Source organism: Tripterygium wilfordii, chromosome 22, assembly GCF_013401445.1.
Source record: "Tripterygium wilfordii isolate XIE 37 chromosome 22, ASM1340144v1, whole genome shotgun sequence".
Taxonomy (NCBI): domain Eukaryota; kingdom Viridiplantae; phylum Streptophyta; class Magnoliopsida; order Celastrales; family Celastraceae; genus Tripterygium; species Tripterygium wilfordii.
The window spans coordinates 7,551,498-7,566,000 of NC_052253.1; the positions used below are offsets into that span (position 1 = coordinate 7,551,498).

At 37.8% G+C, this 14,503-nt stretch overlaps 2 protein-coding genes across 3 annotated transcripts; one reads left to right on the top strand and one right to left on the bottom strand.

The window, feature by feature from the left end:
- The first annotated feature begins 1,209 nt into the window (after positions 1–1,209).
- LOC119991395 lies at positions 1,210–10,064 on the top strand. Of its 2 annotated transcripts, none has more exons than XM_038837756.1 (9): positions 1,210–1,429; positions 1,976–2,138; positions 3,488–3,659; positions 4,083–4,138; positions 6,293–7,111; positions 8,370–8,507; positions 9,175–9,465; positions 9,569–9,625; positions 9,819–10,064. In XM_038837756.1, exons 2-9 carry the CDS (start codon positions 2,010–2,012, stop codon positions 9,990–9,992), a joined length of 1,836 nt encoding a protein of 611 aa, XP_038693684.1. In that variant the 5' UTR covers positions 1,210–1,429; positions 1,976–2,009; the 3' UTR covers positions 9,993–10,064. The 2 variants fall into 2 exon arrangements, with proteins under 2 accessions (XP_038693684.1, XP_038693683.1); XM_038837755.1 differs by having other exon boundaries at positions 1,211–1,429; positions 6,125–7,111.
- Positions 10,065–10,712: 648 nt separating this feature from the next.
- Positions 10,713–12,633, bottom strand: LOC119991485 (putative pentatricopeptide repeat-containing protein At5g37570). Its single transcript, XM_038837830.1, has 2 exons — positions 11,595–12,633; positions 10,713–11,480 (listed from the first exon to the last, which is right to left on the bottom strand). The coding sequence occupies exons 1-2, from the start codon at positions 12,631–12,633 to the stop codon at positions 10,807–10,809; spliced, it is 1,713 nt and encodes a 570-aa protein (XP_038693758.1). The 3' UTR covers positions 10,713–10,806.
- Between the last annotated feature and the right edge of the window lie 1,870 nt (positions 12,634–14,503).

Consider the following 14,503-nt stretch of genomic DNA (forward strand, 5'->3'; position numbering starts at 1 on the left):
TTCCAGAAGTCATTTCTGGTGTTGGATTCGTAAGAGAAGGGTTCTGAGTTTGACTCCTTGTAACCCGCTCCGATATCATGAAATAGTTTTAGGCAAACAAGCAAGAATTTGATTTCATAAAAGCAAAGTTGCAGAGCTTACAAAACGTGAGTAAAGAAGAAGAAGAAGACGACCTTATGATAGAGAAGAGGACCAACGATTGACTCGTTCAAAAGAAAACAATAAAATAATGTGTGATCAATCAAATCAGGCAACGACTAACAGAAGTAAAACGATGTCGGTTCAATGATAAGTGAAACGACGTCGTCTAGAACCAAGGAGAAGGAAACAGAAACGTATAAGAAATCTAACACTATTCACAGTGAAATTGTGCTGACAAACCCAAACTCGAGATATATTTCGATCGGATCTAGCAACTCCAACATATGACTGTATAAACGAATATGTAGTTTAATATGAACATTAGACTTGAAACAACTAACAAAGAGTGACACAGTCTGTAGGTTAATACGAAATCGAACTTGAAACAACTAATAAAGAGTGAAAAATTGATTTCGCACCCAGATTTCGTATGCTTGGCAGCTTGAAATCCTAAATCTTGAGAGTGGGATGTTCAAACCCTGATTTAGAGAGAGTATTCGAAAAGGAAAGGGAAAAACAAAACAAAATAAAATGAGAGACCGATATAGGTAGGAAATTTTTTAGGTTAGAGATGAAATTTTCCATACGCTAGCGTGAAATGCTTACATGGACTTACACGTTAGTTATGGCCGGTTATGGACGAATATCTTAGCCCTTAGGGATATCAAGCCTTTTCGTTTTTAAAATTACCATGTCAACAAGCTTGTGTCGCATGTAACCTAAATTATGTACAGAGAAAATTATGTACCTGTATCACTATCGTATCGAAATATACTGTATCGCATGTTAAACTAACGAATGATATTTCCTCAACTGTTGTTCTCCTAACGTTACCAGAGTCTGTTTTTCTCTAGATGGGTTAATTAAAATATACTCTTTTTTAGGATATGAGTAGATTTAAATTTTAATATTGGGCGTTTTCTTTGTGTTTTTTTTTTTTGAGGGAATATTCGTTATTGAATCTTAAAAAAAAAAGGGCTCGAAACTATCCGGACTCCACGCGCTGCCATAAAATGGAGTTGAAAAAATATCGAATCCGGAATTGGCCGCACTTTCAGTACACAGAGAGCGTACTAAAGAAGCAAACCCAAAAAGCCGCACGAAGCCACGAACACACCAGGCAGGCTCGCCCTAAAAATATTCAGACTCAAAATTTCCCTTTCGTATCCTTGAATTTTCTCTTTCTCGCTTTCTCTTCCATTGCTCAGGCGACTCTTCAAATTCAATATTGTTTTCAATTTTCAGTTACTGAGTGAGTCAACTCAGTTCCGGTCCACTCGGCCCTATCGTGAGTCCAAATGCTTTATTTTTGTTATCAGTTTCTTTCTTCTAGATTAATTGAGGTTGAGATGTAGGTCACCTCCATATATGCTTGTGGGTTAATTTATCAATTCAATAATGATATAAATGGTTAAACGAGTTTTTCCTGTCTAGATATGTGTAAAATTTAGTCCTGGACTGTGTATTGTGATGTGAGCTGAGTAAATGTGGAAAATTTATTTTACTTGATGTGGTATTTGTTGAATTTGAGGTTTTGAATTCTTCGTTGAAAAATTCATAAAAATGTTGAACTAGTTATTGTGAGCAGTGGTTTCTTTAGTCCTCTCTAGAATAGGGAACTACTTTTTATGCTGGCAAGCATTTTACGTGAAATGTGTTGGGGACCAAAATTCTTCTCTTGGTTGAAGAAGTTAATTTTGAGCTCTATTTTATATTGTCACTAAACTATGGGGTTCAGTTTTGTTGATTTTATTGCATCTGGGTTATAAAGTTTTGGCTTTGAATTGAAAAAGAGAATTTTCATTTGTTCGTTTTTGTGTTGTGGTTTTTTCAGAATGTGTCTTTGAGTTGCTTGTCGTGGATTTTCCATGGAAACAGTGGTTGGAGGGGAGGGGAATGATGAAGGGAAGCTTGAGGAGAGTGCGGTTCAGAAGAGTAGCTCCGATTTGTCTTCATCCAAGGGAATTGCTGACCCGGTTGTATACAAGCTTGTTCGGGTACATTTCGTACTATTAACAGCCATAATCGTCTTGTATGGTTCTACATAAATGTTAATGATTGGGAGAATTCAGGAAAGTCAGTCTTTTGGGATAGAAGTGCCAGTTTGCTTGTGATTTAAAGGCAAAGCTTTGGATCTCTGAAATTTGACAAGTTCCATAGATTTTGGTTGGCCTGGTCAATGGGGTTTTATTACTATGTTTTGATTAGGGAAACATGAAAGACCGGTATGGTTAGCCCTCTTGTATGCAACTTAAAGTAGGCTTTTTGTGCTACTGACATATAGTGTGTATTGATAGTTTTGAAAGTTAAATCCATAAAATGAGGGATGATTTGAAGCAGGTGGGAGAAACACCTTTTAGAAACTGTGGTTATCGTGTTGTTAAATGTAATGTGTGTTTATCCTACTTTCTCCCAAAGATGATGTTTATAAAACTGGCTTTAAAGATTTCCAGTCAGTTGAAGAAGCCATCTTTCACTGATCTGCAATTTGAAGATGCCCTGGTTAGCGTTGAATTTTCTGGCATTGGTAGCACGGTCTGGTGATAATTTTCTTACTATCATCCATTTCCTCATCTTAGGTATATCGTATACTATGTGGTTGATAATTACTGGCGATAATTGATAGTATGATGATGACAACTAGATCTAGAATAATTTCTTGTTTCAATAATTTGATTTTTCTTTGAGCTTGAATGATAAGCATAGTTTGTTGTGGCAGTTTTTTGTATCTGGTGACAATTTTCCTTCAAAATGAAAACTGTTTAGGGGCAGAAGGGCTTAGGATGAAAATCATTCTTGTATAAACCTGGTGACATTTTCTCCTGGTACTTGTTTATTTGACGTGATATACGCTGGCAGTTCCCAATGCATTGGACGTGTGTGCTGCGTATTTATAGTGCTTGGGCATGTTGCATTCAAGATATGCTGGGAGGGGGTAGTCATATAATTTTGGTAGAAAAGAGTGATCTAGGATTCTAGGGTAACACGCTCATAAGACTAAAGACCTTTTCTCACAAAAATAAACTTTGGCTTTCGGACAAGTTCTAGACGTGTTCCATTTTGACTCGTGTCCTTCGAGAGAGAGAGGGAGCAATCTTATATAACTTTTACAGGATTGATTCTGAAATCTGAATATATATTGTGACCTGGCGGTGGAAGCTGATTTCTTGTAATCACATTGTAATTTAAGATGATTCAGATTTTCAAGGAGAAACAATTGTGTAAGATATATCTTCTGGGTATTGTGCACGTGGTCAAACTTTATTTGTTTACCTTTTGTGTCAACCATTTTCTAGTGTTTGCTTTTCTGTCGGCTATAAGACTATTGCTCTTTTTCAATGTCCAGGTTGAAGGAGATGGGAGATTAGTCCCTGCAACAGATGATGAAGTGATGGAGGTTGAGGGTTTGCTTGACGATGAGAAGAGTGAACTACAAAGCCTTACGGGCTCTGATCAGATTGTACAGACCATTTTTAATGAAAGCTCGTTGACTGGGATCCCTCAAATAGAAAGCTCAGGTCTGATTTCGGGCCAAATAAATTTGTTTATGCTGAATGTGGAGATGAATTTCTCATCCTGTATGGGCTAATTTTTTACAAGCTTCAATCTTAAATGAGTTAATGTCATGAAGTCATGCACCCAGTCTTCTGCTCATTTAATCATGCGGTTTATAATGTGCTAGTATGAGCCATTTTCATGGCTCCCATCACCTTGAATTTTTCATGTTAAGGAATGCTTTGCATGCTATTGATGCTTTGTATATGAAAGGATAGTCTTGCTTGAAGTCCCTGTCTACTGTGTAATTGAGTAGTCTGTTGTATCTTCATCCCTCCCTTGTGGGGTCATGTTGCTATGTCAGCTTCTTGGCTCGTCGGATCGTGATTTGATTGTTTGTTGATCCATTTCTCTCTTCATGACTGATTGAGCAATTTATGTGCCAGGTTTGTCTCAATCTGAGAACACAGAAGATACGGGAAAATTAAATTCAAGACTTGAGGTATTGGATGTCTCCCTTGTATCGTAGGTTATAACATGTTACAAAATTGAATGTTTGTGCTTTATTGATGATTCTTAGTACTTTACTGAGATGATCACTGCTTCAAAATTTATCATTGCATGATTACTTTTATCAGGGTCTTTGAATGATAGAAGTGTTATGTCAATATCTCTCTTTGTTTGATCTGATGTTATTTCTGTTTTGTCATGTTGACTTTCATTAGTTTAGCCAATGATGGATTTTGCGCCACGGAATTAATGTGACGTTATATCTAGTTAATTATGGACAAGACCTTGAGTTGTTGAAATTGTATGTCATTTAGCCATTTGATTTTTCTTTTTGCCTTTTCTTGTGTTTGACTGTCATTAGATGCTCATATGTTTGCTGCTGTAAAGTGTTACAGATGTTACCCATTTAATTGATCTGCACAGCTACATTATAATATGAACACCTATATGCACTTGCATTCAAACGATCAAACATGACACAATTTTTTTTTTTGTTTCACGTCAACTATATCTTGAACGATGATCAATTAGGCAGCTGATGATTGTTTGTGTAAAGATGAGACATATGCTGTTAACCTTACTTTCTAGCTGTTCTGGCTTGTTAGGAGACTGGACATGTGTTTTATTCCACTCATACTGAATTCACCATACTGGTGACTAGGATGCCAATTAGTATGTATTTTGTGGTGGTTTTAGCATGGAACTTTATCTGTTTTCACTTGTCAGTTCATCGGCTTGTGTAAGTTCTCTCTCTGTCAACCATAGCTGAACCTTTTATTTTTGTTGTGTTAGACAAGGATGGGAAAGCTACTGTTCTTCCTGCATAGATTGCTATAGTTTTGGGATGTTCTTTGAATTTTATATTTATCGCTGCATTCTAGATTCATTTGTTTTACTTGTGTGACACAAGGATGACCAAATATTTCTCTAGCTGTAAACACTTTGGCATAGTCTTTATTCTACTACTCGTATAATCCTTGAGTGGAACCTATATCAAAGTGTGTTATCATGAGTGTTTAATTGGTAGAGGATCAAAAATCATTCCATGAGATGAGATGCATGGAATGAGCAGTTTTCCTACACCTGCCAGCCTGAGAGTATCATACCTATGTTCTTAGGAACTTCTTAGTTCTAATTAATTGATATGCATTATGTTTTCTTATACAGATTTTTTGATGTTTAACCTCTTTGAATTGTTTACCTTATGTGGGATTCAAGGGATGTAAAGATTGTGTTGTAGTGAATCATTTGGGGAAGTGAGAAATTTTTTGCCTTGACCATTTTGCTACTAAAAGCTTGGGACCCAGTGACAAATTATTTTTTTTGGCCTTTGGGAAGGAGCAAGTATTAACAAGCATTTTGTTCTTTTAATTTGATACAAATTCTTGTGGCTTTGGTACAGTTGGGAACTGTGAAAATTAAATTACAGAATTAAAATGTCTCTGAAAGGCATAAGTGTCTGTTTAACTGAAATCCACTAGTGTGAAGGTATTCATTCTTTTCCTTTTTCAATCATATTTGGAATTTGTGGATTATAGTCTATGATTATGAAAAACTCATTTGTGCTGATGCATATAATAATGAGTAGATATATTGGTTCTTATTTGTTTTTCAGTCTTAAAACTGGAAAATAACAGAGTAAGTCAGTTAGAGGGTCTATAAGTTCTCAGAGCTTGTTAGATGGACAAGCGAAGATGTCATCGAGATAGGTTGTGTACCGGATATTAACTTTTATCTGTTTTGTTCTATGCGACTGAACCTTAATAAATATTTCTTTCTTGGTTGTTGATCAAGTGTAAGATTTTTTTATTAGTTACATATTATTCTGTTTTTATTATTTGGTAGGTTTTTTTCATTGGCTTTGATTATTTTTTGGCTTGTGTCTTTTTGTACTTGCGAGTTGTTTTGGATTATCCAAGTATTAATTGAAGTGTTGATTTTCTTGGACACCTGTTGCCTGTTCAAAAAACTCTTGTAGTATATCGAGGAAATGTTACAAAAGGTCAAACAAGAAGAGAGGCTCCGCTTAGCATATGGATCTCCTGATCATTCTTCTGCTTATGTGATTGTAGACAGCCAGTGTTCTGATCAGCATGATAAGTTACCTGGTGTTGATAAGAAGCTTGAATCTGAAAAAACTCTGCAGGGAAATCACACTTCCGTGGTGCCAACTTTGAGTGGAAGACATGTTAGTCAATCTGAAGTTGCTGGGGAGTGCTCAAAATCTCGAGATGAGCTGAGAGAAGGTGGATCATCAACTTGTGGCATCTTTAATAATTCGAAACCTGATTTTTCAATAATAAAGGGAGAAATATGCTTGGACAAAATGTCTATCAAAGAACTTCATGAAACTTTTAAAGCCACATTTGGGCGAGAAACAACTGTCAAGGACAAACAGTGGCTTAAGAGAAGGATTGCAATGGGGTTGACTAATTCCTGTGATGTTCCAAACACTAGTTTCATAATTAGAGATAACAAACTCGTGAAGACAGGTGAAGAAGAACGCTCTAATAGTGTGTACAATATTCTTATAGAGGATCCAACAGTGAAAGCAGTTATTGGAGACTGTGATGATTCCACAATTGCTATCTTTAGTCCAACAGAAGACTATCAGATTGTTTCTGACAAGAGATTGAGAGATAGCATAGACACCAATTCTGGAGCTGAAGAAGCTAGCTTGGAACAGAGAGCAGCCAAAAGAGTTCGGAAGCCTACTAAAAGATACATTGAAGAGCTTTCAGAAGCAGAGTTCAAAGAATGCAGTGGAAAGACAGTGACCTCTGCTAAATACTCCGGACTTGGACTGATGTCCCAAAAGACTCAGGCAAGGCCTGCCAGAAATTCGTCTTTAGATGGGAGAAACATCATTACCCGGTTGGATTCTCTTGGCGGGTTTGGTGTTCATGTTCCATGTGTTTCTCGTGTTCGAAGAAGCCGTCCCAGAAAAAATATCATGGGTCTTATGGTATGTTGAATAATATCTACATATGCAGTGGAACCTGGTTCATTTTTTTTCTGGATTTTTAAGTATGATTCATATTTTCTATTGCAAAAATGCTGTTATCGCAAATTGTAATTATGTTCTATTTCCTGCAGTCATGATGTTTTTGACTAACCATTATAATGTTGTTGAATATGCTAGTTTCTTTTATTTTTTCTCTTGCTACTTTTCTGTTGTATTTTCTCAAAGGTGAAGATTTCCGATTTCTTTTATGGGCCACTTCATCATGTAACAGTTTGTTCACTAACTGTTGTTCCTCTGAAGTCTAAGTCTAAATTCTCTCTCTCTCTCTCTCTCTCTCTCTCTCTCTCTCTCTCTTGATTTCTTGGGGATGATAGATTGCCAACATTTTTTGGTTTCTGTGTTTATCATTTTTTTTTGGTATGGCAATATGTTGCCTTTATCTAACTGGTGATTTGTGCTCTCTCTTTATTCCTATCTCCCTTCTTCCCTTGGCTTCCGTCTCTCTATGGATTTTTTTTTCATTTTCTGAACTTGTGTGGTCACTGGTCAGGAAGTAGCACAACATTTGTTTTCTTTAATTATGTTAGAATGTATATATAATTGATGAACCAGACTTGATTTCTTGTGGATAATTTCTTAGTTCTGAAACGGGTGGGCACCCCCTTGGTGCCTCTCTCTTATCAAATTATTTTTCTTGCTAAAAAGTTTTTCTGGTTTGCACCAAGCTGCTCCTTATAAAAATTCCCCATTAAGAGAAGGACTTGTCTTTGCATTCTTGGTGGTATTTGGAAAAGTATAGCAATTTTTCGAATTGAATTTTTGGACTAGGCTGGTGGTGTTAATTGGACGCAATAATGGCATCTAGTACCAACAAAAAATAACTGAAGTGGGGGTAACAACCAAGCAGGACAAATAAGGTGCTACAAAAGAAAGTAAAAAAAAAATATTAGTGATGTCTACGTTACTCCATTGGTGGGAAAAGGTAAAAGATTTTAATGACATTTAAGTTAATATGGTGTGAGTAATTATCTAGAATTAACCTGCCCTTGGCTATCTTTCTCCTCTTTTTACACGAATTGTTTCCCGTTAGTAATCCATGTTTTACAGAATCATTAGATGCAAATAGGTCGTTGCTGTTATTTTGTCTTTGTGATAGTTGATTACTTGTTCATTTATTTTTATTCTTCTGTTATTTGGCGAGTAGATTCTGGTGATTACATTGTGATAAAAATGGTAACCAACTTTTGATTGTCCGTAGAAATTCCATCCTGATGGTGAGGGCATGATGGTGAATTTGGTAGAGGATGCCCTTGGTGTTAATGGTTCTCATCTGGATGATGGGTGTGGGAATAAGGATTTGAAGACTGTATCTGCTCCAGATCAAAGTCTGGTACTGGTAAGGCCGACAATATATCTGTATCATGTGAGATATGTGTTGATATATCAACTCTTACCATTTTTGTCCGCTTGTTTAGTGATGAGTCTCAGTTTCTATCCGAGGTTGAATCCCTTAAAACTACAATGAAGGAAATCATAAGGATTTTATCTTTCTTGACATTATAAAACTTTAGGCTTGGTCATGGTCTGCTTCCTCTTGAAGCCACCATGCCGCATCGTATAATCCTGGTGATCTGACTTTGAAGTGTTATGTATACCACATTGCTCGGAGCATTATTATAAGCAATTTTTACTTTGCAAACGGTACGCGAAATGACAATGACTCGACATATTATGTGGTAAGGCAGCAGGAATATGTACATAATAAGAAAAGCTGGAACGGTTACATGGATGTTCATATTGCTTAGATACATCATCTTATCATTTGGGTAGTCACTTGCATGATAAGCACATGTTGAGATTATTTTGGTGATCCGTGGATATGCTTGCAGCTCCTCTGCTTCTTTATCTAGGTTTTATCACTATGTTGGGACCTGACCTTTGCATTTCATTCTTTGATTGCTTGTGTTTACTGGCTTGCTGTTTCTTAAGAGAAACTTTCAAATCTTTTAGGGCATCTGTCTGCAGTATAATTAATAGGAGGTTTTGTTTGATTCTCAACCCAGTGTATAGCTGAATCTGATATAGATAAGAAAGACTCAGCAATGGATGTGATCAAAGTGGAACAGAGTTTGGAGCTTAAACATGTCTGTTCTTTGGCGAATACCACTGATGGCAATATAGCTACCGTGCCTACATCAAAAGGCGGAATTAGAAGGAAACATCATCGAGCGTGGAGTCTTGCTGAGGTTATGAAGCTTGTCGAGGGTGTAGCTAGGTATGGAGCTGGAAGGTGGTCTGAGATCAAACGGCTTGCGTTCGCGTCCTATTCGTATCGCACCTCTGTTGATCTCAAGGTAAGTAAGCACATCCTTTAATCTGCTAATTCTATCATTAAATGAACACATGTTTATGTGTGTTATAAATGTGCAAATGATGTGTTCTATAATCTTCGTAAAGGACAAGTGGAGGAATCTGCTGAAAGCTAGCTTTGCACCGACAACTGCTGATAAAGGGGTTAGCGCTATATCGCTTGAATTTTCTTCTTTTCCTTGTATAGGTTGAAAGTTGCAGAGAAATATTGGGTTCTTTTGTGGCGAATGTTTAACTCAATTCTCTTTCCATGTTTTCTTTGTTTATTAAATATTTCATCATGTATTTTGCAGTCCTTTTAACTCCTGCCCCTTTTTGATGTTTGAATGATGTATAGATTAATTCCAAGAAGCAAGCGGCTTCGATGCCTATTCCTGCACCTGTTTTGGTTCGAGTGAGAGAGCTTGCAGAGATGCATGCCCAGGTTCCACCAAGTCTTGGCTCGAACAAGCTGGCTAAATACGGTAATGGTGGAAGAAGTGTACATGAAACTAGATCAGGCTACTTGTAACATCGTAATCTGTAAATACTACAATTTGGCTGATTTCAGGATTTAAAAAATATACATATACTAATTTGCCCACTTTTTTTTTTTTTAACTATTTTGCTCCTTTTGATGGATAGCAGACTTTAGGCATTAATTAATCTCTGATACGTTACTAGATTTTGAGCCATGATCGCCCTAAAATAAAATCTCTAGTGATTTGTGACCCTGCGGCGGTGATAGACATAATCTGTTCTCTCTTTTAATTCCAAAGCCTATAACCAGCAAATAATTGTTATTGGGTAGGTTTTTTAAGTTGAAGACTGAAGGGTAACGTTTTTGCAGAGTTGCTTCACCAAACAGGCGATGTAAGCCAGCGGTACCTATATGAACAGGACAGTTCAGTGGTCCAGCAATTTTATTTTGTTTTATTAAGTTAGTACTAATTTGAAATTTATTTTATACAAAAAATAAATTTAATAATAAATATAAAATAATTTCCAGAGTTTATGAGCTACATATGTTTAAAAGTTTTACCAAACATTTTGTAATTTATGAGTTAATTTTTTTTTCACGACTTTTTAGCTATCGTTGAAAATCAGAACTATTTTATCAAACGGAACCGTTATATTATAGCGCACAACTGTTTTGTCAAACAGAATCGTTATATAATGGCACAACTGTTTTGTCAAACAGAATCGTTATATAATGGCGCAAGACACGGGCTCGTTATATGATAGCGCAAGACACGGAAGAATATTTCTAGGTTGATATTTACTACTTCCATAAAGTCAGAGGTTTCTGGCTCATTGTCATGAATTTTCGAGCATTGTGGGTATGTTTAACAAGGAGGAACTGTATAATGCATTTCCCTACTTGATATCCAGCAACAGCCAGGAGATTTTATCCTCTCTTGTTCCCTAATCATCTTCCTGACTTTCTCTGCATCATTCCATCTACTAATGGATGCATAAATATTTGCCAACTGCACATAATTTCCAGTACACTTCGGTTCCAACTTAAAGAGATGACTTGCGGCAATCTCGCCCATTTTAGCATTGCCATGGATTTCACAAGCTCCTAGCAAAGCACCCCAAGTCACAGCATCACATAACTCCTCATTTTCCAACATAAGTCTGTATGCTTTCTCAAGTTGTCTGGCTCTTCCAAGGAGGCCAACCATGCAAGTAATATGCGCTGCTAAGGGCTCCATGCCATAAACTCGAGTCATTAGCTCAAAGTACTTGCATCCTTCTTCGACAAGACCTCCATGACTGCATGCATTAAGGACACCAATGAAAGTAACCTGGTTACATTTTATTCCTTCCTTTCGCATCCTCAAGAAGAGATCCAATGCTGCTTGGGACCTCCCATGGTCAGCAAGGGCTGTGATCATAGTGCTATATGATACTATGTCCCTCTCTTTCACTCTACCAAATTCAGTCCAAGCCTTCTCCACATCACCACATTTTGCATACATGTGAATCAGCGCGTTGGACACAATTAGCGTACTATCTGCAAGTGTTCGGCAAATGAGAGAAACGATCAGCTACGTATGCAACATCAACTTCTAATGTTAGTACTAATACACATAACAGCAAAGATGAACTTGATAACTAGAGTACTCACTGCAGGACCCTCCTTCCATATGCTCAGCTAATGTCATTGCCATTTCCGCATCTCCTAGTTGTGAACAAGCAGTCATAGCTCCAACCATTGCTACCTCCGTAACCCTCACATTTTCTTCCCTCATCACCTTATACATCTCAATAGATTCCATTGCATATCCATTATGCGCATAACAAGCAACCATTGCAGCCCAACACTTAACATCTTTCTCCGGCATCTCATCGAAAATTCTTCTAGCTTCGCTCACTTCACCACACTTCCCATAACCTGCTATCATAGCGAGGTACGTAATCGAATTTCTCTCGGTCATCATCTCATACAACTCCTTCGCAGATTTCATGTCACCACAATTTGCATATCCAGCAACCATGGCTGTCCAAGAAACCACATTGTGCTCTTCCATGATATCAAACAAGCGCTGTGCTTCATCCATAACACCTGTCTTTGAGTAACCACAAATCATTGCTGTCCAAGTAATGACATCTTTATCATCCATCGTATCAAACACAATCCTCGCATCCACAGTAAACCCACATTTGGCATACATATCAAGCAATGAAGTTTGCACAATCTTGTTACTCAGAAAACCTGTCTTTAAAGTTTTCGTATGTATTTGTTTGCCTTCACAGATTGCTGGCATGCGAGCACACGCATTGAGCACTGATGAGAAGGTGAACCCATATGGAAATATACCCCTCTGGTGCATCTTAGCATATAAAAGGATTGATTCGCTGAAAAAAGCATGGGATACATGGATACGTATGAGGGAAGTCCAAAGGAACTGGCTTTTGCAGTTTGGTATTTGATCAAACACCTTGCGTGCATAATTAAAGCGGTCACCAGGTACTTGGAGAAGTTGCCTGAGAAACCGAGTGAAGAAAAGGTTGTGGGTATGGGGTTTAGTGAGGACTTTGAGCAAGAGAGTGTGTGTTTGTTTTAGCTGGTTAACGGTTTCGCTGATGTAGATGTAATGTGCAAGGACGTTTTCGCAGGACCGATATGAATTTTGGGTCCAATATGAGAGGTTTCTGGTTCCCATGAGTTTTGTTGATAATTTTAATTGGTGAGGTTTAAATACGAGGGTAAAGGCATGCCATGGGCCCGGTTTGGTCTAGTCCATAGTGTGAGATTTGGGTGGGCCAGCCCAACAAAAAATAGAATTAAATTTAAGGGCCTTGCTTAACACCTGTTGGGCCCAGATATGCTATGCGATTTGTAGGGGTGTACACCGGGTGGAAAACCCGGTCCGACCCGGAGGTTATTGGGCTAACCCGATAACCTTTTTATCGGACCGGGCTAAACCCGACCCGGACCTCTGTTAACAGGTCAGAGTTTTGGGTCTGTATTTCATTGGTTTTCGGGTTATCGGGTCAATAACCAATTATAACAAATAAAATAATAAATAATTTAAACCTATCGAATTTCGATTTACCACTTACCCTTCCCTGACCTAACCAGTAACCTCTGCGGCTCTGCATCTCGTCATTCACCTTTCCTTCCCAACTTTCGACTTCCAACCAAGAACGCGAGTACGCCGCGGCCTCTACCTCTCATCTCTGGTCTCTCCAACTCTCCCTAGTCCTTTTTAACTCTCATCTCTGCCTTGCTCGGCCGCTACATGCCTATTGCCTACAACTTCTCAGAAGATACGCTCACGATCTCTGCCTAGCTCCAGCCTCCACGACACGAGTCTATCATCTCTGTCTCTCTATTCTCTCATCTCGTCGTGCCTCATTGCCTCCATATTGGTAACTGATACGTCATCAATTTATCTCTGCTTAATTTTTAATTTAGGTTTTCGGGAATAACAAGTGAACAACGAGTTATGATTTCTGAACTTGCCTTCAATAGTAAAATAGGGGGATTTTTGTATGAGGATACGGTAGACATAGTGACATGGTCAATCAATATGGTTTACGAGTAAGTATTTTACGTTGTGGAGTTATAGCTTAATAGCTTATGAGTCATCCTCTAATTCCTTGACTCTCGTTCAACAAAGATACCATGTTGCTATCTCTGGTTTTGTTCTGGTTGTTGGTGGTGTGAGGTTTTGGTTGGAGGTTGCTGAGCTCTTGCTTGCTGGTGGCTATGATTGGAGGCTTATTGGTAACTGGCTTTGTTTGGAGGCTTGTTTGGTAGTGGCTTTGTTTGGAGGCTGCTCGGTGCTGGGTTTTGCTGGTAGTGGCATTGTTTGTGAGGTTTTGGTTGGAGTTTGTTTAGTTCTTGGTTGCTGGTAGTGGCTATGGATATTGGATGGAGGCCTGTTGGTTTTTCTTTCCTTTGGTTTAAATATTTTTCTTTCCTTTGGTTGCTGGTAGTGGCTTTGGTTTATAGCTTGCTGCAGAATAAATGAATAATGCAGTTTAGTTGATATGTATTGAACACTGGATTTTCAACCGGGTTACCCGAAACCCGAACCCGATGACCCAATAACCAGGTAACCCGATTTTCCTTAACAGGGTTATCGGACCGGGTCTAGGGCTATTAAAAAATACCAGGTCAGGTCAAACCCGGTCCGATAACCCGGAACCCGACCCAATATTCACCCCTAGCGATTTGAACGAGTCAACTTAAAATGTGATAGGCTCAGGCCCGTTTGGTAAGGGTTTTCCTAAGGCATTTATAGTAGTTGCTAGTATAATGGAAAAGATTTTAAATGACATTGCATTTACATATTTTTCTAAACGTTGTACCAACCATGTAAGGATATTTTTAGGCTACAAATATTTTTATACAAAACTATACGACAGATTAGCACAAGCAAGAGGATATGTTTATTGTTCCTTGTGCATGTAAAAAATATGATATATCAGTATTGTCTTGACATAGTTAAATATTTAAAATATAAATTGAAGGATTGACCACATGTTGATTTCACATTATCAATTTGTAGAGATAATCAATATAAA

What these genes read in the sequence shown, in the direction of transcription:
- LOC119991485 (XM_038837830.1), bottom strand. Translation starts at nt 12,633, where the DNA reads ATGGGAACCAGAAACCTCTCATATTGGACCCAAAATTCATATCGGTCC. An exon ending in TATGGAAGGAGGGTCCTGCA is followed by an intron (nt 11,481 to 11,594) that starts GTGAGTACTCTA and finishes GAACACTTGCAG; the next exon opens with ATAGTACGCTAATTGTGTCC.
- LOC119991395 (XM_038837755.1), top strand. Translation starts at nt 2,010, where the DNA reads ATGGAAACAGTGGTTGGAGGGGAGGGGAATGATGAAGGGAAGCTTGAG. An exon ending in CCCTCAAATAGAAAGCTCAG is followed by an intron (nt 3,660 to 4,082) that starts GTCTGATTTCGG and finishes TTTATGTGCCAG; the next exon opens with GTTTGTCTCAATCTGAGAAC. An exon ending in CGACAACTGCTGATAAAGGG is followed by an intron (nt 9,626 to 9,818) that starts GTTAGCGCTATA and finishes AATGATGTATAG; the next exon opens with ATTAATTCCAAGAAGCAAGC.